The sequence below is a fragment of the Porites lutea genome, chromosome 11 (assembly GCF_958299795.1).
Source record: "Porites lutea chromosome 11, jaPorLute2.1, whole genome shotgun sequence".
In the NCBI taxonomy this organism is placed as follows: Eukaryota; Metazoa; Cnidaria; class Anthozoa; order Scleractinia; family Poritidae; genus Porites; species Porites lutea.
The window spans coordinates 14,147,238-14,170,133 of NC_133211.1; the positions used below are offsets into that span (position 1 = coordinate 14,147,238).

A 22,896-nucleotide genomic window follows, 5' to 3' on the forward strand; every position below is an offset into this window, starting at 1 on the left:
GGACCACTGAGGGATCAGTTTCTTCCTTTCACAATACCAACAATGCTTTGGATCAAAACCCACCAACCAAGAGCGAGGTTTGTAATACACCAATCACTTACAACCACGGTGCTACAAATAGTAGGGGTGGCAAATGGTAAAATCCGAGACTCGCCGAGACGCTGAGATCCTAGTTAGAAATCCTAACCTGAGACTCTTTGGTAAAAAATTTCGAGACTCAAAAAAAGTAAAAACAAACCATGCAAAAACAAAACTTCGAGACCTATCAAAAACGCTTCCGAGATTTCGAGATCCTGCCTAAATTTTCCAACACCCACGTTTTTCAAGGTACCATTCGCCACCCCTAATAGTCCGACTCAGTAAATGGACACTATTGCCTGACCTGCAGCGTGCAGTCCAAACGTTGCGATCAATATTAAAGTGACAATTGTGAGACAAACGACAAACCCCTTTTTACACATTCTCCATGATGATTAACATCTTTCATGACACCTTATATTAATTTTATTATGTATTTCTTCTCTCACTTTAATATTGTAATAGAGAGTTAGCTCTCTTACCCTTTATTCTTCCTCGTTTATCATTACTAACTGTAACACTTCATTTGTTATTTTTTCTCAAAAAGGATAAATTTAGAATGATGTATGTGACGTCACGCAACAATGTTCCCCTTTCAAAAACAAGTGTTTTGTGCACCAAAACAGCACATCTTTAATGACAGGACGTCTTTAATGCTGAAGCCTTGTATCAGGGGAATCATCCGAAACACGGATGTTTGTATATCGAGCAACAGAGTTTCAGGGGTTTTCCCTCACTGCTCTTGTTTTTCCAGTTGCATTCTGATTGGTTATTAGTTACGTCATTTGTTACTATTTTTATCCCGCTTTGCACCTTTCGTATAAAAATGACGAACGTGAGGGCTTGGTAACCGCGCGGAGTTCCTGCCATCTCCGGAGCCAAGGAGTATATTACTCCGCAAACTTGTAAATATGTGTTAGTTTTGCAAAAACCGGCGAGGAAGTAAGAGATATGGCAACGGGAAAACGTACTTACAAAATTAAGGACAAAAACTACGAGGTTAAGTTCGAGTTAGACACTCGTTATAAGCTGCTAGAGAACATAGGAAATGGAGCGTACGGAGTTGTTTGCTCCGCCATTGATACGGAGAACGACAGCAAAGTTGCTATAAAGAAAATCCCTCGAACTTTTGACGTGGTTACTACAGCGAAACGTACGTACAGAGAGCTCAAGATCTTGAAACATTTCAAGCACGATAATATCATCTCCATTAAGAATATTTTGAAGCCTCCTGAAGATTTGGAGCAGTTTAACGATGTCTATGTGGTCCTGGATTTGATGGAAACTGACTTACACCACATCATTCATTCACAACAGCCCCTCACTGAAGAACATGCTAGGTATTTTCTGTATCAAATCCTTCGAGGATTAAAGTACACTCATTCCGCGAACGTCTTACATCGGGATCTCAAACCGAGCAATCTGCTGGTGAACGAGGATTGCGAGTTGAAAATCGGTGATTTTGGAATGGCTCGCGGTCTTTCAAGCTCCCCGTCGGAGCAAAAGAGGGTAATGACAGAGTATGTAGCTACCAGATGGTACAGAGCACCAGAGTTAATGCTTTCGTTGAATGAATACTCCGAAGCAATTGATATGTGGTCTGTGGGTTGTATTTTTGCTGAAATGCTTGGAAGGAAACATTTATTCCCTGGAACTAACTATTTAAATCAGTTACAGGTAAGCATGCTTAAACAAAATAGTTCAGTTCTTTGCAAAGGTGTCGCTTCGGGTGTCAACGGTGTGATTTTAGTATATCGCACTTTGCTAGTTTTCCTCTGTCCTGTCGATTAGGTTTGATAGTTTTACCAAGTATATGAAATGGCACGCCAAAATCAGGGTCTCCTTTGTAGCTGTTGTTTGTGTTGTCATGCAACGCTGGGGCAGAGCATTGTGTAATGCCAGCCTGTTTAGGTGACTAAGAGTTCATCAGAGGCATGGACAGCCAAGGGAAGTTGTGGACCATGCACCTCCCATCCAGAAAGGCATCAAAAATAAAGTCTGACCTTGTAACAACTCGGTTGGCCTGGGTTACTATTCAGCGGTTGTAAGTAAAGTTACTCCCCCTTTACTCAGTTTGTGCAACCATTTTGTATCCTTGTTTAGCTTATTCTCAGTGTAGTTGGTACTCCATCAGAGGAATTCATCAAGCGTATGGGTGCAGAGCGAGTAAAGACCTACCTAAGGAGATTACCACAGAAGCAGCCAGTTCCACTTGAAAAACTTTATCCCAAGGATATGTGTCATCCAGACGCACTGGACCTCTTGGGGAAAATGTTAAAACTGGATCCAAAAGAACGCATCTCAGTGGGTGAAGCTTTATCTCACAAGTACTTAGAAAAATACCACGATATTGACGATGAACCTTTGTGTTTTCCACCTTTTGAATTTGACTTTGAGGACATTCCTTTCACGAAAGATGACCTAAAGGCAAGGATTCTGAAAGAAATTGAACAGTTTCACAAAGATAGGGTGTTGATTCTTTCTCCTGTGAATAGCTCTCCAAAAGAATTGCAGTCATGTCAAGTGTCATCAACCCAGTTAAACTTTAGTAGAGGAAAAGACAAAACCACTTCAAAGAAAGGTATTGATCTTGCTCCTCCTGTCTTGGGTCATACTGAATTAATAGCTGTTAAGTCATAGAGGAAATCCTATTTTTTTATCATGGAAATTAGTAATGGCACCAATGCACGTTCAGAATTTGCTGGATAAAATTTTGGAGTGTGCTGATTTGAATGCTCTTCCAAAGTTTTCAACAGTCTCTTTAACAAGGATATACTTTTCATAATTCTGTCTCTTGATTCTGAATGGTAAAAAAATTAGCATTACTGATAGTCTGAAGTGCTGTAACTCTGTTAAAATGTAACTCAATGCCATATAAGGTTCAGGTATCAGTCATTTCAATACAAAGGCATTTTGGTACAAGCTGATTCAGTTGAGATGTAAACAGTTTCATTTACTTGGCTTAAAGAACAGGAAATGTTCACCCCAAATGTTTTTCTTGTTCAAGCGCTAACTGTTCTCTAACTGATCGAAAATTTTGTTCAGTTTCTTCACCGCTTGAGTTCGTATCCAAATGACTTGTATTGAAATAACTGGTTTCCATATTAATATTTCAGTATCATCGTTAGCCCTGGCAGATGTTCGACAGAAAATGGAACAGACCTTAAAAAGAAAGAAAGACAAAGCAGAAAACAAGGCTAAAAAGTCTAAAGTAGCCAGGAGACAATCAGAAAATAAAGAAACAGAATCAAACAAGGGTACAGGTCTAAGCGACAGTGATAAACAAATGTTACAAAGATGGGAAAACATGAGAAAGCAAACCAAGCCATTTATTCATCCCATAAGAAAATACATGAAGGAGCTCAATGACTTGAAGGAAGAGATGTTAGGTAGTGACTTGACAGCATCACAGCCACTTCAACCTCCACATCTAGTGGGAAATCAAACTCAGCAACAGTTTCAGTTTACCCAGTTTGTACCACAGAACCAGAATGGAAACGTGACAGGACTAAAGGCTGTTAAAGTACCGACTCAGACAATGCCAAATGTGACCCAGACATTACAGGGAGGATGTGTAATTGCACAGACAGGTATGTCTACCAAGAATTAGAATTGAAAAATAGTGATATCATGTTACCATGGTGGCAAGATTACTAGATCTCAACAATCTTTCTTGACAGAGACGACCATTTGCATTGTCAAAGGGTGGAAGAAAAGTATGGGTTACCATTTTGTTCCCAAGTACAATCATGAACAAGAAAGTCAAACGTGTCAAATTTTTGGTTTAATAATTCTGCCATATTTGCAGGACCTTGGTTTTTGCTACCACGGCCAACATGATGTAAGAACTTTTCCTCTCTATGAGCTGAATATCAGTTACACAGAGTGAAAAGGATGTGAACTGCAGAAATACAAATCTAAATGAATAATTTGAATTTGTATTTCCACAGTTCACATCATCTTCCTTCTGTGCTTCATTCCTTTCATGGATTAAGGTGAATGCAATGAATTCGCCTGCCCGCAATGTATGGGTCTCTGTAGCTCAGTTGATAGAGCACACTGCAGAGCTAACATAGAGGCCATACTTTTGAATCCTGTTGAAGCTCCAAAATTTTTTTAGGCTTAATTTTGCAGTTGCTTAAATTGTGATTGCAACTGGGGCAGTCATTTCTTTATTTAGGATATCTGTTACAGTTTATAAACTTGTGCTAAATTTTTGTGCCAAAAACTAAAATGACCACCATTGAATGGATTGAAATTTAAACATGTTGTAATCCTGTTATTCAGTTGCAGGAAAACTTGTTCCTCTGGCTCCAAACCAACTTTTATCACTGCCCCAGTCTTTGGTGGCAAATTTGCCTGTTTCTGTGGTAACAGGACAGATTACTGCTGCTTCTCAAGCTTCCACATCTCATGTTACTGTTTCTCAGAGTACAAGTAGTGCTGGGTCCCAGGCAAAAGCAGCTAATGTCAACATCACTGCAGGAAATTCTGGTGTAGTTCCACTTACATCGGCTAACAGAACTGTAAATATAAATGCCAAGGATGTTGCCTCTGTTAATGCCGGTGCCATAACAACCCAAATGACACATTGTGCTGCTGTTTCTACATTGCCATTACTAACAAGTTTTGCAAATTCTGGTCTGTCATCTTTAAAAGACACAAGTTTACCTACTGTTGTTCCAGTAACTACATCACAAACCCCTTCTAACAACACACAAGCAATGCCTTCTGTTTCTTTCACTATGCAAAGTACAATTCCTTCCGTTTCAATTCATAAGAACATCATAGTTACAGCTCCAACTGGCAGTAAACCAGTTAGTAATTTCATTGACTCTAAAGTGAATTTGATGATGCCTCCTCAAGGAGCCTTGTCTGTCAACACTGTCGCAAATGCTGTCAGTGCTGGAAAACACCAGTTAACAAATGCCTCAACATCATTGTCATCGAATTCAGTGCAAAGTTCAACTTCAACAAACTTTATGAATGTACCATCAAACATGCCACTCCCTCCATCCACTGTAAGTACTTCATCACTAGCAACACCATCAGTAAATTTGTCTACCCAAGTTTTACCATCATCAAGCAGCTACTCTCCTCCCAGCACAAGCGTGAGAGATAATATTCCATGGAGTACAATCTTCCAAACTTCAGCAAATGCTAGTAGAATGTCCTCACAGACACACACTGCTCAATCATCATCCGTGCGATCAACAGATGTTCAGTTCAGCCAAACTTCAGTTACAGACACTACTTCAGCACCTTCTCCTTGCCCATCTCTTTCTTTGATAGACTCAACGGTTACATCATCTGCTCCAGTGGACACAAGTTTGGATATATGTGCCATGGCTGACAACAGCACCGCACCTTCACTCATGAGTCCACAAAGCCTTCAGTCAATTCTTCAGTCCATGCTTAGTCAAACTGACATTCAGCTCCTTTGGAACACATTGCTGAGCTCGCCAATGATGGCCTCGCCCATCTTCAAACAGGCTGACACATCAAACAGCTCCGCTACAACAACATGTACAGCAACCGATTCCCAACCCAAACTATCTCCTGTTAAAATTGGGACAGAACAGTTCACAACACAGCCAAGCAATGGCAATGTGGAGGATGCTGGGGTATCACAGCAAACTAGCGTTATTCCTGAGAATATCCACGATGCATTGAGCGATCTAAATGTACAGGAAGTCCAAGAGGAAGCTGGGTTAGCAGAGGAAGTGATTTTCTCAAGCAAATTATCCTCCTACGCAAAAGCAACTGGCAGTGGGTATGGTATAGGACGATTCAACATCAATGAACTTCTCAATGATGCTGGCATAATTCAGGATCCTTTAAACCTGTGAGTACCGGTTTTTTGTACAGGTTCTTATTTATATCGCTGCTTTTGCATGTGGGGAAGATTAAGAGAAATCCTGTGTACTGATATACATCGTAACAAAATATTTCTCTTGTTGCAGGAGCGTAGAGTCCATATACGCACGTACGCCCGTACGTACATGTACAGCTGCAATATGGAAAAAAAATTGTTCTCTAAAATCCTTTTTTATCATTAAATCGGGATAACTGATACATTTTTGTTTGCCCCATATTGGTGTCTTTGTGTCGGTATTTCCTTTAGCCTCTAATTATTCCCATGATAATTCTGATGGCGTCGCTGGCCTTTTTTGCCGGTAAACACCGTACCTTACAGTCAACACTAGGATGAGTAGAATAAACAATTAGCTGCATTTTCCTGGGTATTAATTTACGGAAAATATCCTGCGGAAAACGCTGCAAATTGCGAGCTCTCTCCTACACAGAGGCTCCCACTGGGTATTACATAAGGGAGCTTAAGCAACGACGACGGCATCGAGAACGGTAAAAAAGCAATTGGTTTAGATTGGCAAAACAATAGCTTTGCACGTGCATCACGCTTATTTCTTTGTTGCACGACTACAATGTGAAAGTGCCAAATTTCACGTTTTGTGGAGGACGTGAACACAAGACAACGACTTTCTTTTTATTTTCCTGAACTTTGATACAGTCTTTTAGAATTCAACTCCAAAAAAACGGGCCAACATTTGACGAATTGAACGAGTTGGAATAAGCGCAATAAAGTTTGAAGAAGCACGAATTCACTTTTTAAGTGACGTTTTCGTAGCCGTTGCAGAGGAGAGAGGTGAAATAGCGAGTGAGCGAAAAACGGCCGGAACAGAGAAGGGGGGAGCTTGTAAGCATCTTGTTAACCCTTTGGCCCTAAGATCAAAATTTGAATTCTCATCTGTTGCCCCTATTCATTTCCTACAGAAGTAGTAGGGAGAAGTTGACAAATTATATCAGGTACACAGATTATCAAGCAAATTCGTCTTGTGTGATCATGTCCGTAATTCTCATGACCACTCTGTTTTACAATGCATTGATATTACAAGGAGAAATTTGATGCTGATCACTCTTAGGGCTTAAAGGGTTAAATACCTCAATCCACCCACTTCCCCAACTTCCTAAAAACCGTTTCTCGTGTCAATATGTAGCCTGGAAAGGCTAGGCCCAATGTAAGGAGTGAAATTGGGGTGATGAATATTTCTCGTACTTGTTTCAGATCTAGTCCTTATAAAGATGCATGCCTGACCCTTCCCGCAAGCTTACCAAACAGTCCATCACTATCAGCCTCACTGTTATCTGATTGGTTAGATGGCAAGGACATGCTTCCAACAGACATGGATGAGATACAGAAAGAGCTGGAGTCAAACTCCGTACTGGCTCTCTTCCAGGAGATGGATGATACATAGTGCATTTTATGTGCTGGAAGAGATCTTTACGAGGGGCCCTCTTTTTTCTTACGAAAAGACAAATATTGGCTGGCGGGACTGGCCATTTTGAAATTAAAATAAGTCAAAGAAGATTCCATCAGAGTCGATGTGTTAGCAGTAGATCCGATGGACTCCACTGGACGACTTTTCAACCCTCCTCAGGGTATTGTTTACACTTCCGGTTTCATCTTATGTCTGGACTTCCGCTTCTGACTCCGATGGATTCCACTTGACAATTTTTTAACCCTCCACAAGGTTAAATTGTACTTCCGGAGTCATTTCATGGCAAGACTTCTAGTTACTCCATTGGACTCCAGTTTTTGTCCAGTTGAATCCAGTTGAGAGTATTGGACATGGCTGGATTTTTGCGCTGAGCGCACTATTTAGAATTAGACTGACCTGGCTGGGCAGACCTGGTCTGGCCCGCGGGTTGTTCTGGCTAATGGGAAGCTCCCTTGATCCAACAAGTAAATCGCGCGCTAGAAAATGAGGCCACTCTCACCACTGGAGGCGCGAGACGAGAAGAGTGCCCGTGCCTCTTCGCTGCTCAATAAAATTTGAAGAAAGGTATAATCTCGAAGAGAGAAATACTCTGTGATTCTAGTTTTAATTTCCAAGTCTGGATAAAATCCAGCAGTGGATGCAAATGTACATGTATGACGAAGTAAAGTGAATAATTTGTACTTACTTTCTCATGGTACTTTGGATTTTGTTTTAACTTGTTTTCTTCTGTTTGTTTAACTTGAGAGTTAAAGTTAACCTTTTTCGTCTGTTGACCTGAGCCAAAACAAAACGTGTCCAACTCGGCAGCCTCACGATTTACGGAACAATTGTTCTTCTTACCTTCTCAAACTACCTTGATAGTAGCTTAGATGCCTAACGACTTAAATTTCTGAATTTCCCAACAACACTATTATAAGTGTTTCATATGGCATCTAGACACTTCGAAGTCTATTAGTATTCGGCGGAAGAGTTTAACACGCAGAGTTTATCAACCGAGTTCAAAGTATATAAGCCACCGTGAAGAGCGTCAAAAACGGCTAAATTGAGCTAAAGGCCTTCGCTCCAAGTCGGCTTTGATGGGCCTGATCAGTACCCTGGGTGCCAGAGACTTTTCTAGCGCGCTTTCCGGTTTCTGTCAAGTCTTTATAGGACCCGCTCGAGAAGCCTCGAAGTTTTTTCTCGCGGCTTCGGCCTACGGCCGAAGATGTGTCAGCCTTCGGACCAACACCGAAAATTCCCGCCGCACCCGAGAAAAACCTCTGGTAACCAGGGTACCTGATCAGCGGTTATAGAGCTGAATCCGCTCTAGTGAAGAAAAAGCGCTCGAAACGATGGCGTTCTGACGTTTTTACAGTGGTTCAGTTAACGTTTTTTTATCATAAAGACCAAAACTCGGCTGGTCTTAGCATCTCCCATTCACTTCTTGGTGATTAATATATCATGTCATATCATATATCATTTATCATGTTTGATAAATTATTGGATTCCGAGAAGGAAAGGTGCTGTTTGCAGTCAAGCATGCGTAAGATGCTCTGGCTCAAAAAGCCTTCTTTCACAAGGGTGATCCAAAGAAAAGTAAATTTTTGTTTTAAACAGAAGACTCTTTTAATTTTCAAAACAAAATGTATTGCTTGATATATGTAAATACATATTTTGTACAAAAAGTATAATACAACAAATCATTTTCTAGGGGCTGTGTTTTCTTTCTTCTTTTTCTTCGGCCTCGCCATGGGAAGGGCTGGAAGCTTAAATCTTGTCCTGCAACAGAGTTTTTTGCGAAAATTAGAGGTGAACTTCGTCTGACTCACTGAGAACCGAACATTTACTTATATGCTACCATACTAAAAGCCAAAAGCTAGGCGAACGCTGAAGAGAGGTTGACCAGATGCAATGTAAACGTTTATGTTCTTTCTCCATTTTGATCATGTTTGATTCCATTCTCGGTAGATAACTCCCTGATTAGAGATTAGGATACGAAAGGTCCGGGTTCGAGCCTGGGTTGTTATTTTCTTCCTTCTTAAGAGAAACAGCTTCAATAACAGGTCAAAAATTTTCTACGTGTCTTAAAAATGGCAGCAACCGTTTACGAAAGGGACAACTCCCCCCATACGCCGCCACTTGAAAACCTATCAACAGGCTTTCAGTTCCGCCTGGGCCAAACGTCGAACTTTTCGTGAGACGAACCAAACTCTAATTTAGATCGAACTTAGGACGCGTCGAACCAATCAACTGAATCAGACCAAAAAGCAATTTTAGCCGAACGAGGTTAAATATACATTATCATACAAATTTTGTTTGGAAAAGAATTCCTAGATATACTTACTGGCAAGTTAGACATAGTGGAATAAACTGACAATAAACTGAAAAAAAAAAGAAGATAGAATTGAAAGTCAAATTACCGGTGGATGATAGACTAACAAAATCCATAATTTTCTGTGGCAACTAGTACTTTTACGGTAAAGACCATAACTTTGTGCATGTAAATCCTGATATTTCAGATGGTAACAGATTTGGATTTGTCAAAACGGGGCGCCCCTTTTTTTTCTCTTACTAGATTTTGGCGGACTCCTTTTTCCTCCTCGATTAAGAAGAAGACAACAGACGGCGGCTCTACTAGCTGGGTGGCAACGGGGTTAATTATCACGGGATTCTACCACAGGCAGTATCTTTGCAAGTTGACGTCCAGACAGTATTAAAGGAAGCGAAAGAATACTCCTCCCTCTTTATGTTTTTTCGATAACACTAAAACGTTTCTCCTTACTTGATAAACACACGGAACACACAAATCCAATATCGACGAGTCTTCTGTGGCAGAAACATGCCGCTCTGTAGTCAATGTGCACGGACGTGGGAAGAACAAGTTGTTCACGGACAGTAGGCTCAGGAAGAAACACCCACTACAATTTGGTCAAAAGAGTCAAATTAGCGGACTTAATACAAGATATCCCCCTGGTTTTCTCAGTAGCCAGTTTTACTGATACGATTTACCCGTGACCAGAAGATGAAGAGACAGCTAGGCTTTCCATATTACGCCGACAACCAGAAATAAAGGCTGGTTTTTACTAGCAGATGCGTAAGAATGTTTATGACCCAGTGAGTCGGAAGAATCAGAACGTTTCCATTTTCATCCGACTCCGTTTATGACTCTGTTGCTTACGATCGAGTGAGAACCAGATTGTCAGAGTCGGAAGCAGTCGGAACGGGATAAACCAATCACAATATTTGTTCCCACGCTTTGTGATTGGCCTAGTTCTTCCGCTTCCGCCAACGACATCAAAAAACTAGTTTTCACTAGATCGTTGAGTCTTACACGGGGTCAGAACGCTGTTTTCACTAGATAGTACAGCTGCTCTACGCTTATAACGACTGCGTCTCTATCGCTAGAGAAAACCAGTCTTTAACCCTTCACTCCTAAACCAACGATGGAAAAAGTGAGTGCCGAGAGTCTCGACTCGGGTAAGGATCCCGCATTCCGACTCTTTTTTCACGACAATCCCGCATCCCGAAATTCTGTCATCTCTATCCCGAATACCATTTTCTTTCCCAATACCGCATCCCGTGCCAACATTTTAGCGAATCCCACTCCCCGAGGGCGGTCAAGTCCCGTATTTTTAAGAAAGTTTGCGTTTTCATGAATCCCACACTATAAATAATTCAAATCCCGGATCCTGAGAATATTCCTCAACACCCTAGGAAAACTGAGGCGTCGGGAAGGAATAAAGGACGCATTTAAACTACAGAAAATAGTGATGCTCTTAAATCTTATCACTTCTGTTGGTCAGTCCACTGTTACATAAAGATTTCCCAAATCTGTACATGATTTAGTATCTTCTATGCAGGTTTCCCTGTGGCACTGTTGGCTTGAGGTACCTTTGCACTCACCAGGAGATACTGAAGCAAAGCAACAGGTTGTGGAACTTTCAAATAGACCCCTCCTGTAATGTCGGCTGCCTGTAAATTTATATAAAGAAATTAATCAAGCCGGTTTGACGTCCTCATAGACTAACAAAAAAGTTAAGAAGCAGAAAATTTATCAAAAGAAATTTCTTTCAAATTAATTTTACTAGCTGTTTTACAGTAGAGTAAATTTTGTTTGTGTAAATGTGACTGACAATAATTGTCAACCTTTGAAAAGGTCTCTGTTCTGTCACAAATAAAAAGCCTTAATGAGTGTTTTCAATTAATTGTAAGTACTTTAGGTACATGATACCACATTATACAGTCAACTAGTTTGCCAGAAATGTAAACTCTCCATAAGATGGAACCTTATATCCACGTGTCAACAAATTAAACCTTTTAACGGAGAAACTGATGACAACAAAGCGGTACTAGGATCGTGTTTTCACACTGGTGGTCAAGGGCGTTTGAGCTTTCAGTGGTTAGACTAGTCCCAAGGGTGTGCATTGTAACAAAGAGCCAACAGGAAGAGCAATGGCCATCTTGAGTAAAGGCCATTTTTCAATCAATATTAAACACAGCTGTCTTTTTTCAAGGAAGTATAGAAACGAATTTTGAGGATAATAAATTCTGGAGTATGAAGAATAACATCACTACAGACTGGCACTATTATCTCAGTCACTCCAGGTTATAGATTTAGGGATGGAGACCATGGTTGGAGCTTAAAAGACACAATAGGCCAGTGTGATCCAAAAATCAAATGAAAATGTCTTTGTTTGTTTGCCAAAATACCTGTTGGAGGAATCCTGATTGTTCATCTAACACACAAGCATCTATCACGGTATTCTGAAATCAAAATTAACAAAAAAAAGCACACTTCGTTTTTTCTTCAAGTTAGCAAACTGCAGTGGTTGATCAGGGGAGGGGTCCACAACACCTTTTTTAACCCTCTAAGCCCCAATATCCACCTACAAATTCTCCACACTGATCTATACACATTTCCTTAAATATTTGAGAGAATTTAATAAAAGACCAAAGCATTAATTTTTCACTGTGCTGATCAGTTTATTAATTCTCATATCCTTTGCCCTTGACAATGTATGGATCTCATTAAGAGAAAATTGATGTTGGTCACTATGGGGACTTAAAAGGTTAACAACTGCAATATTCTGTCACTAAAAGACTGGGTACATACCACAGACAGGGGCGTAGCCCACTTTTCAACTAGTTGTAGGCCTGGCTGACTTTCATTTCCACATATCCTGAAAATTGTATGCATGGCTAGTAGCACTGACCTCACCAACACTTTGACCTCATCAACTTTTTAGCTCACCTCAACAAAGCATAATTTATTACAAGCAGTAGAGTGATCAAACCAAAAATTTGTACTGGCCAGGGCCTACAGGCCTATGGGCTGGCTACACCCCTGACAGAGAATGAAAAATCAGCACTATAGTATATGAATAGGTCAGGGATGTGCAATGTGAGGTTTATTTGAGTTTAACTTAAGTATGAGTGCCAATCGATATGCAAATTAAAGCAACACTTACACTTTTCTGTGCAGCAAATATGCAGTTCATTATTGGCATGTATTGCGCTGACACATCTGGTGCAGCTTTTAAAATCTGTTGTAAAATGAAAAAGATGTAATTCATATCAATCAATAATGGTAATAACTAGAAAAGATTCCATCAAACCATGTTGATACATTTGGTTACAGGATATTTTACTCAAAACAGCTGCCTGCTTCAAATTTTACTGACATCAATGATAATATGACATAACGCCAAATAAAAAGAAGATTACAACATCTTACCATTAAACGTGATTTGAGCTTCTGTCCAACTAAAAAAAGAAATGGGATCTAGTTACTTCACAAATCTTTCAAAAGTGAGTTCAACATCACTTGTAGGTTTATTTCCGATATGCATTCTGTATTCTAGGTTCCTTCTGCAAGTACTGACACAGATTAGGCAAAACAATAGCTGTGTCACAAAAATTTAAAAACAAATCAATATTTTATTCCCCATGAATTTCTTCTTTTGCCTTTTTCAATCTGAGCTAAATGCATGGTGACATAATTAAAATGATGTTCTGGATGTCACCTGCACTAAGGAAATCCCCAACAAGGCTCAGATCTTCCATTTTACAATTCCCATTCAAGATGTGGTAAACTAAAGGAAAAGTACTGATCAGGAAAATGAAATAAAATTACCTGGGCACTCTTTCTCTGCTCTGTGAATATCTGATGAAAACATTAAATTAAGTAAAAAAGAAGAGAATTGACAGTGAAATTATGGATGATTTGTAGCCAGTAGTTTACTTGGTACAAAAACACTATACTGGAAACAAGCAATGACGCAAAACCTTGGGAAAACATCAAACATCTAAAACAGTGTTATCTAGTATGTTTTTCTTGTCCAACTACAATGCTTGCTCTCCAGTAAGCTACTTTGAAACCCCCCCCCCCCCCCCCCCCATTCCCCCTAGAAATTTCCAATCCGTTTTGTGGGGAAGTGTGGAATATTTTCTGGAACTACACAATGCATTATTTTATACTCCTTTGGTTCCTCATTTTTCTCTATTTTGATTTCCAAATTCACTTTATTTGTAATATTTGACTTGTAAAAAACATTAAATTTTGTGAGATCTCTAATAAAAACAGAGTGGAAACAAATCTGTATTCTATATTTCCTTTGAGTCTTCAGTGCAGAATTTTTGTCAAAGGATACAGCACAAAGCCATGGTCAAGGCACTTGCAAGAAGTGTTGGAGGAACTTCAGAACCGTGGTCATCTACATAAAAGTAATGACAGTGCCTTAACAGTGATATAAGTCAAATGAACAAGAAATAACTACTAAACCTTCCACAATAATAATATTATATTTAAAATGTCAGGCCTACAAAGTTACTAAATATAGGAGTTAGCCAAACACACATTAAAGGTCACCACACATAAATAGATATGTTACAAGTCAAAATTAAATTCAGGTTAAAATCTTTTAACTTAGGTTGATTCTCAATTTCCTTTGTCTCAAAGCCCTAATTTCATGAATACTTAGGGCTGGTAGACAAAAGAAATTGCGAATTAATCTAGGTTAAAAAATTTGAACCTGAATTTAATTTTGACCTGTAACACTACTATAGTAGACATTAGTGATGGGGTAATAAGTATCTTTCAAAGGCTGTTTGAAAAAAATAAATAAATGAAAAAAAATTTTTTTTCACACTACTGTGATCAGCTAGGGCAGGGATTAAAGTGACCTGACATGAAAGGCAGACGGTTGTTCAAACATGGCTACTGGTGGCATGTCAGGTAATTCTAGTTTAGCAGCAATAAAAAGACAATCTGGTACACTCTACTAATAAGAAGAAACCGGTTACAAGAGGCTATTTATATTTTCAAATAAATATTTTTAGGTCCCTACAGCTTCCCTGATAAAGGAAGGAGGGGATTTCTTGCAGAGTTTTAAAGCAATAAAAAATTTGAAACAAGTTCTCAAAATCCTAAAGTAGCTGCAGTTACTTATGTCAAGAAGATCTTGTTTACCCGTCAAGACATCGGCAGATAACAGAGTTTTGAGTTCTGTTATGATAGCATCATTGACATTAGCAAAGCCTTCATATTTCCCGTCTTTAGGAAGATCAGCCTGACCAGCATCTGTCATGTCACCAAGATTGTCTTCTCTTGGAAAAACAAACTTGCTGCTTAATTAGAAAAAAAAGTTTTATTAAGCAAAACAGGGGCAAGATTCGGGATTGAAAGTATACACATATGTGGTATACATGGGAGGTGAGATGCCCAAAATAACCATCAGGATTGCAGGATTGCCCACAAAATTTTGGGTCAGGATTACAGGATTGAAGAACCCTATTGGGGACCCTCAGAACTGAGACAGCGTACTGCCAACTGTTGGTTGTAGGGAGATGTTCTTTTTAATTACTGCAAGTAAAATGCATTTTCAGCGACTGTTAAATCAAATTTTCATGGTAACTAAAAATCGTACCTTGTTGAAGTGTGAGACAAAATAAAAGAAAGAGAGTTGTTATGTTTCATCATAAGATGTGCATTGCAGAAAACCATAAGACTGTCCACACAGTGTGTCAAGCTGATCTGGAAATGAATACATTACATACGATCCTTTAATAATCAACCTGACATGACATCAACATCTGCTTCTATGTCTAATGGCAAGATGCTGTAGGAAACAGTTCTCAAATAAATGGCCCATCAATTTGAACCTTCAACATCGCCCCCCGCCACCCTGGTCAAGACCCAGGTATTTGACCATAACTTCTACCAAGGGAGCGGGAAATTTAACCATTGCGGTGGTGGGTTGGGGAATTTTGGCCGAAAGTGTCAAGTTTAACTTCTTTGAACCATCTAGGTCAGACAACGTGCTTTGATAGGTGTGATCTTTCTCATAATAAGATGGAAGAGTTTAAGGGTAAAGAAACAGCTTCTTTTGGCAAGGAATTTTAAAATTTCTTCATTATGTATTTTTGAAAGTTCAATGTATGAAAACAGGATTGAGTGATGATTTCTGTAGTTCAATTGCCAATCAACATAATGGGAAGTCCCGAAAATTCGCTGAAGGCTATTTTTCAAATTCACAATCTTGGCGCAGAGCATTTCTTCTTTGGGAGGAGCATTTTGACCACCACATTGGGCTAATGTGATGGTAATTTGAACAGGCCTGTTTTAATAAGGTCAAATGCTTGGGGGGGGGGGGGTTACCTGGGGAGGGGGGGGACGGGAAATGTTGTTGAAGTTTCAAATTGATCAATGTCATTTATGTTAGATACAAACTCAACTTGTACTCGTTAAAACCGGACGTTGGGGAAATCTGAAGCAATATTATTGTACACTTAACATCAGAGTGAGGCTACATTCCATCATCATCTTGCAACAACCCAAATGTGTGTGCAGCTTTTGTTAGAATAAAACTTGTGTTGAAGTTTACTTCAAATCTGTCGTCTCAGTCTAAAGAGTCTAACAGAGTTCTGACCTGTTGTTCATTTTCACCGGCCAGAAGGTCTTCACTTCCTTCGCAAGCAGTTCTTCCCCACCACACGGGATTGGCATCAAGAATAACCACAAGAAGATTGCAGATGTTTTCTTAAAGTAAAAACAATGCGACAGTTAGATTTTACTGAAACACGAAAGTGACGAAACTCATATCACTTCCAGGTCTCACCGTCAGCCATGTTGGAAATTTGACTTTATACGTCATGTAAAAAGTCACCTAGCTTCCTCTTTGCGTGACTCCCGGGATTGCTACGTCATACACGCGCGATGTACATTGAAGCGAGGCAAATTCAAAGGGAAAGGATGTCACAGGTCGGGTACAGTGCCATGTTGATGTCCACGATGTTCTCCAAACCATGAATGTAATTGAAAGATGAGTAATACCTCAGTAACTGGCTTTGACAACTGGTCCTCAGTTACTGAACAGAACATATTTCTTGATGATGGTCTCAAATTTGTGGTCGAAGTTGTTCAACCTCCTCCTGCCCCCACCCAACAAACCTCCTTCGAGGACTGCATTTCTGAGCAGAAGTTTGATACTTCTTCAAACGCGGAACTGAGCAAACGCCTTTTGTACACATGTGCTTTACAGCATGGCTCCTTTTACAAGTTCTTCAATTATCGACAACGTGCTTTAATCGGCCTATGGCAGTCAGCAAAAGCCAAGTTAACAAAGTTGTCGTTGAAAATTTCTCGACCTCCTGCCGCCTCGAAGTTGACAGCAACGGGAGATAGACAGAAAGGACAACTTGCGAATGTTTCGTTTTCGTCCCACGTTAGTTTGCTTCTGTTACTTCCAATTCTACAGTCGCAAAGCCGGACAGATCCTTCTTTAGCTGGACAGTGTGCAGAACTCTTGTTGCAATGTCTGCAAGATTGTGCTCCGAACTCTCTGGCAGCTGAGCCTGTTACTTGCATCAGAGGTTTAGCAGATTTGCTCTGCAACTGGTTACAGCAAGGACGTCAAGCAGAAATTATCATTGGAAACCAAAACGTGGCTGGCTGCCAGTTGAAAAGAGAGACCTTAGTGGCAGCTCTCATTGCATTAGCCTGTGGAAGGTACTAATTTGACAAACAATTAATGCGTGACAGCGGAAAGCCATGTTAAAACTATTAAATAGGATTGAGCTTAACTGCTTGAGTGTTTTATGGGCTAATTGATACCCCGGCTTTGTCACTCTATTTTTCTTATGAAACCAAAATGAATTTGGCATATATAATGTTCCCATTTTTATGGGACAACTCTTCTGATAAATTTGGACTGCCATTTCATTCTTAATCATAACTATAACAAAATTGTCAAGTCTGATTGGCTATCAACTGCCCTGATTTCAGCCTTAATTGGACAGTTTAATAGGACAGTATGCGTCATACCTAAGTAATTGGACAGTACGCACCATCTCGCGCGCGCGCTTAAATGGCTTTTTTTTCACTGCTAGCAAAACAAAATTTCGAATTTTTTGTGTTTTGATTTAAAAAATAGCCTATTATATCACAGATTTTGTTAAAGTTATGATTAATTGGTAACAGAACTTCGTGTCGTCCAATTCGGTCTGTAATCATACTCATGATTAAACAAATCGGACGACCGCTATGCGGTCGTCCAATTTTGTTAATCACTCGTATCATTACAGACCGAATTGGACTCCACTCTGTCCTGTTACCATGACTAATACCACAAAGCCAACTTAGGACTCCTATGATTATTACTGGGAAACTGTTTTTGTTTTCTTAGAAGTAACATATCATTACCAATGGCTGTTTTCACACTACAGATGCATTATGGGTCTCAGATGGATAAGGTGTTTGTTTGACACAGATTATATGACAGTAAATCTTTCTGAGGTGGATAATCTGCCTCCAGTGTGAAAATGGCCAATGATGAGCAACTGATTATACCCCATACCCCATACATAAGTAATACCCAGTTGTAGATCAGGAGTCTTTAAATCTCTTCCCCTTTTAATAGCACATAAAATCAACTCTCTCTAAGATGAAAACCTTTCGTAACTGAAGACCTAGAGTCTCTTTAAGGCAAGCACCTGCCAAGATGGATACTTGGCACAGGTCCCAATAGCTTCTGTTGTAAAGAGAGTTGCCAGTACCCTTATTTTTTGGTGTTATGTGCACCCCTATCTCCCTGGGTTAGTTTTTCAGAAGGTATGTGTCAGTGGACATGTTGAATTTAGTTAACATTGATCACAAAGCAGAACAAGGAGAGTGAAGACAAATTTTCACATTTTTTTTATGTGCAACAGTGTTACATGTATGTTCCAAATTGTTAAAGTGGGATACACTGAAGAGCACACTCAGCATTGAGTTAAGCAGGTTTAAAGAACACTATTTGAATGTCTTTCTAACTGATCTCAAAATGTGAAGTAAGCCCATGTCCCCTTCCATTTTGTGAGGCAGGTTGGATGAGAAGTCCATTAAGTTGAATGGTGTCAACTCCATTTCTTCGAAAATTAAGGTGGCTCCGTAATTAATACAAGAGCATTTAGCTGTAACAAATTTTCCGTCGTAACTTTTTCGATTTTAACGCAATGGCTGCGAAACTTTACAAAAAACAACAGATATCATTCCGCAATAAAACGAAATATTCCGATTTCATTGATGGTAAATATTTCTTGAGAAATTAGCGCTTAAAAGGACCCCACTGTTCAAAGAAAATCGCGTCCAGTAAAAAATTTTGCTGATATTCTTTACTGAAATTTCTGGTATCGACTTTCATTGATATAATAAATATGCCAGAGGAATTTCAGAAAAATCGTTGGAGCAGAAGTCCGTAACAAAAATTGGCTCAAAATTCAGCTGTGAAATTGTTTTGGAATTTCAAAAATAAATTACTATCAGGAAGAAGGAGACACCAGTTTGAATTTTCAGGACAAGTAAATTCAGTGATTGCTAATTCTGAAAACAGAAGCCGATTGCCTATCGTGCTATTCTTTAAAAGGTACTTTTCAGTTCTAGAAGCGCTATAAATTGCTCCAAACTTTGCTTTGACGTCGAATGACTTGTTCCTCAACATTTTTAAAATATCCCTTGGCAGTTTTGGTTCAAACTCCTGCTACTTATACATTTTGATGTATTGCAATGCATCCTCAACGGCTTTTCCTGCTGTACGTTGTTTCCAATTCAGGAAAAAGGTATTGGGATTGTAAGCTACCTTGTATCAAAGCTCAGATAGAACTGTCCAGCACCTTTGTTTATGACCAGAAAATAAGCACGAGCGGCAGCTCTGCGAGGAATTCACACCTCAGCCAGGGGGGACGAATGACAATGACGCCCATGTCTGTGAACCGACCTGTATAAACATGTATTGCAGAGCAAAACATAATAATCAAGAAAAAAAATACCCATTCATTGAAGGAAGGAGTGACAAAAATTTCATAGTTGTAAATTTATTCACGGGCAGTATTTTTGCGATAATTTTATTTTGCACTGTGGTGTTATTCGGTTCACAGGCATGGTCATCATTGTCGTTCGTCCCCCCTGGGTGAGGTGCGAATTCCTCGCAGAACTGCCGCTCGTGCTCATTTTGTAGTCATAAACAAAGGTGCTGGACAGTTCTATCTGAGCTCTGATATGAGGTAGCGTCCAGTCTCAATACTTTTTTCCTGAGTTGGAAGCAACGAACAGCAGTAAAAGTCGTTGAAATTGCATTGTAATACATCAAAATGTATGCAGCAGGAGTTTGAGCCAAAACTGCCAAGAGATATTTTAAAACTGTCGAAGAACAAGTCATTCTACTTCAGAGCAAGGTTTGGAGCAATTTATAGTGCTCTAAAACTAAAAAGTACCTTTTAAAGAATAGCACGATAGGTAATCGGCTTTTGTTTTAAGAATTAGTAAACGTTGAATTTTCTTGTCCCGAAAATTCAAACTGGTGGCTCCTTCTCCCTGATAGTAATTTATTTTTGAAATTCCAAAACAATTTCACAGCTGAATTTTGAGCGACTTTTAGTTACGGACTTCTGCTCCAACGATTTTTCTGAAATTCCTCTGGCATATTTATTATATCAATGAAAGCCGATACCAGAAATTTCAGTAAAAAATATCAGCAAAATTTTTTACCAGACGCGATTTTCTTTGAACAGTAGGGTCCTTTTAAGCGCTAATTTCTCAAGAAATATTTACCATCAATGAAATCGGAATATTTCGTATTATTGCCGAATGATATCAGTTTCTGTTTGCAAAGTTTCGCAGCCATCGCGTTAAAAACCAAAAAGTTATGACGGAAAATTTGTCGCAGCAAAATGCTCTAGTATTAATTACGGAGCCACCTTAAGTTACATGACTCACTCAAACAGTGGATGTATTGGTCACTTTTCCATGCCTTCAGTGTTGCAATTTTTGACACATGAAGTTTAGAAAATTATTTTTTGTCAGCCTTTAAGACTTTTGTTTTTGTTCTTAGTAATGTAAGGTCTTTACTACTGCTTGATTTTCAGTTGTCTGTTGTGCCGGGTTATGTATAATATATATAATAAATTATATTTTTGACAGGCTGTCTATTCAGTTGTTTGTTCAAGTTCTTGAGGTGCTACAGAGGCAAGTGACTGAGCTTGGCAAACTTCCTGTGGCTACTGTTTTGAGGAAGGCCCTAAAATATGAAAAGAATGGTTCGCTAAATGATCTGGGCACTCTACAAACTTCTCGTTTTATCACCAACTGGCAGTTTGAAGTTCCTCTAACCACAGAATGTAGTGACTCTGCTAGCAGTGACCAGCTGACAAGTCTTGCTTGTGATGGAAAATTCCTGTATGTCGTTAGTGGAACTACTAAAGGTTTGACTAAAATTGGTACTGGAAAACATGGAACATTAAGGTATATTTCACAGCCTTCACATTAAGGCCTCATTGTTCATTAGATGGATTTATCAACCGTTAGATCTCAGTACCAGTGTGAGATAACACTGTAAATATGACTTTGTAGTTAAGCAGGGATGTAGCTAAGGAATAGCTAAGCAGGCTTTTTTATAAGTCAAGCCGACTTGTTCACTTAAGGTATTAGGACTGCTATATATGTTAAGTCAAAAAATGGTCATGCTTATAAAATGGCTTATTTGAAATGCACTCTTGACCTGAACACAAATTCCAAAAAATGAAGCATTTTCGTTCAATAGAAGCAGAGAAAATGAAGGCCAAAGTTGGTATCTAATTGCGCTATTTTGGAAATATTCATAATCACAGGGCTGAAATCCGACGCAAGACTTTCCGTTGTTGACAGAAATGTTGCAATTTTCATTGACATTGACACGTCGGATATCAATTTTCTGAAAGCTCAGGTCTCGCTTGACAGACTTGTGTAATTTTTATTAGGGAAATTCTTTATTTATTTTAGAAATAAATTTTTGAAACGAACAGGTTTATAGCAGATCTAATACCTTAACTGCACCTTCAAAATCACCTCTCAAATTTTTGTTTTCCAAAGCAATGTGAGTCGGTGGTAAGGTCTTTTCAGCCAGTGAAATTAGCTGGCAGCCGACTCTTAGGCCGGGACATCCCTGGTTAAGATCAAGTTCTGTCTCTCACCAAAATTCTCACTCCCTCCTGTTGCCAGTGACTAGCACCTTCAGTAAACCTTTTGTAAAGAATATTGTGGACAGAACTCAGTTTGACTTAGCTTGTTATGGTAAGTTTTTTGCCATCTTTAATGGAGAGCCATTTAAGTGATGGAAAACAGTTGCCCAAGAAAAATCACTGTTTTTATGGTGGAATAAAAAAGATTTCCAAGTTTATGCTGCTACGAAGTCTTCTCTAAGGGGTGACTGTTGACTCATACTATTTAATTTACCTTAACCCTTTAAGCCCCAGTATTTACATACAAATTCTCCAAACTGATCTCTATACATTTCCTTGAAGAATGAGTTAAGAGAATTTGTTAAAAGATCAAGACATTTTTACTTAGGTGATCATTTTATTAATTCTCATAACTTATCTGTTGACAATGTATAGATATTGTTAGGAGAAAATTGATCTTGATCACTATTGGGACTTAAAGGGTTAATGTTGTTGATGAGGGCTTAAAATGTTCAGCACTTATTAACTCTTTAAAGAAATAATTTCAGCATTAATTCTAAATTTTTCTGTTATTTTAGGGGAGCTGTATACAAACATAACAGTGATCTCAAGGAGGGATGGCTTGCTATTGTGCAGTGCCAGCTGTTGTTTCGACCAAAAGAGTTTGACAAAGAACCTGCAAACTTGTGCTATGTACTGGATATGCTTTCTTTGCAGGTAGTGCCATATTTTCCTGGACTGAGTAGTCTGTGTATCTGGTACCAGTTTTTAAGTGCAAAGGGAAAAATTTCAAGGAAGCATGCATGTGAGGGAAGAACAATCAGCACCTGCTATACATGTCATGGTCTGAGTTGTTCAAAGCAAGGCGAGCATGGTTCATGCATCTTTGTGGCTGGGGTTCTTTTGTCCTTGGCCAAATCTAGCTTAATTCCCATGTCCAGTTGGCCCTTATTGTGGGTTTACTGCTACATGTAATAAAAGAGGATATGAGTTGCCATGGTAACCAAACCTGAGTTTGTATTGATCACCCCTCAAACAACTTGGTCCCATGAAATGGGCGTGGTTTGGTTAG

General features: G+C 39.3%; 3 protein-coding genes across 3 annotated transcripts in view; 2 read left to right on the top strand and 1 right to left on the bottom strand.

Moving 5' to 3' along the window:
* The first annotated feature begins 940 nt into the window (after positions 1–940).
* LOC140951459 (uncharacterized) lies at positions 941–8,061 on the top strand. Its single transcript, XM_073400709.1, has 5 exons — positions 941–1,755; positions 2,182–2,659; positions 3,195–3,668; positions 4,366–5,923; positions 7,163–8,061. Exons 1-5 carry the CDS (start codon positions 1,030–1,032, stop codon positions 7,350–7,352), a joined length of 3,426 nt encoding a protein of 1,141 aa, XP_073256810.1. The 5' UTR covers positions 941–1,029; the 3' UTR covers positions 7,353–8,061.
* Positions 8,062–8,956: 895 nt separating this feature from the next.
* LOC140951463 (general transcription factor IIH subunit 3-like) lies at positions 8,957–16,507 on the bottom strand. The gene is made up of 13 exons (XM_073400722.1): positions 16,472–16,507; positions 16,283–16,392; positions 15,281–15,387; positions 14,824–14,978; positions 14,006–14,068; positions 13,489–13,518; positions 13,090–13,118; positions 12,824–12,898; positions 12,066–12,119; positions 11,259–11,327; positions 10,138–10,273; positions 9,700–9,736; positions 8,957–9,134 (listed from the first exon to the last, which is right to left on the bottom strand). The coding sequence occupies exons 1-13, from the start codon at positions 16,479–16,481 to the stop codon at positions 9,056–9,058; spliced, it is 954 nt and encodes a 317-aa protein (XP_073256823.1). The 5' UTR covers positions 16,482–16,507; the 3' UTR covers positions 8,957–9,055.
* A 49-nt stretch (positions 16,508–16,556) lies between these two features.
* LOC140951464 (probable E3 ubiquitin-protein ligase HECTD4) overlaps positions 16,557–22,896 on the top strand; it is a 52,170-nt gene continuing 45,830 nt past the window's right edge. The window contains exons 1-3 of the mRNA XM_073400723.1: positions 16,557–17,361; positions 20,809–21,129; positions 22,403–22,541. Of these exons, the coding sequence (XP_073256824.1) occupies positions 16,676–17,361; positions 20,809–21,129; positions 22,403–22,541 (1,146 nt within the window). The 5' untranslated portion in view covers positions 16,557–16,675. The remainder of the gene's footprint in view (positions 17,362–20,808; positions 21,130–22,402; positions 22,542–22,896) is intronic.

Coding starts and splice junctions, on each gene's coding strand:
- LOC140951459 (XM_073400709.1), top strand. CDS start 1,030: ATGGCAACGGGAAAACGTACTTACAAAATTAAGGACAAAAACTACGAG. Junction 3,669..4,365: donor ATGTGTAATTGCACAGACAG/GTATGTCTACCA, acceptor CCTGTTATTCAG/TTGCAGGAAAACTTGTTCCT. Junction 5,924..7,162: donor ATTCAGGATCCTTTAAACCT/GTGAGTACCGGT, acceptor TACTTGTTTCAG/ATCTAGTCCTTATAAAGATG.
- LOC140951463 (XM_073400722.1), bottom strand. Junction 13,519..14,005: donor CTTGACCATGGCTTTGTGCT/GTATCCTTTGAC, acceptor TGTTTTCATCAG/ATATTCACAGAGCAGAGAAA. Junction 12,899..13,089: donor AGCTCAAATCACGTTTAATG/GTAAGATGTTGT, acceptor ATTTTACAACAG/ATTTTAAAAGCTGCACCAGA.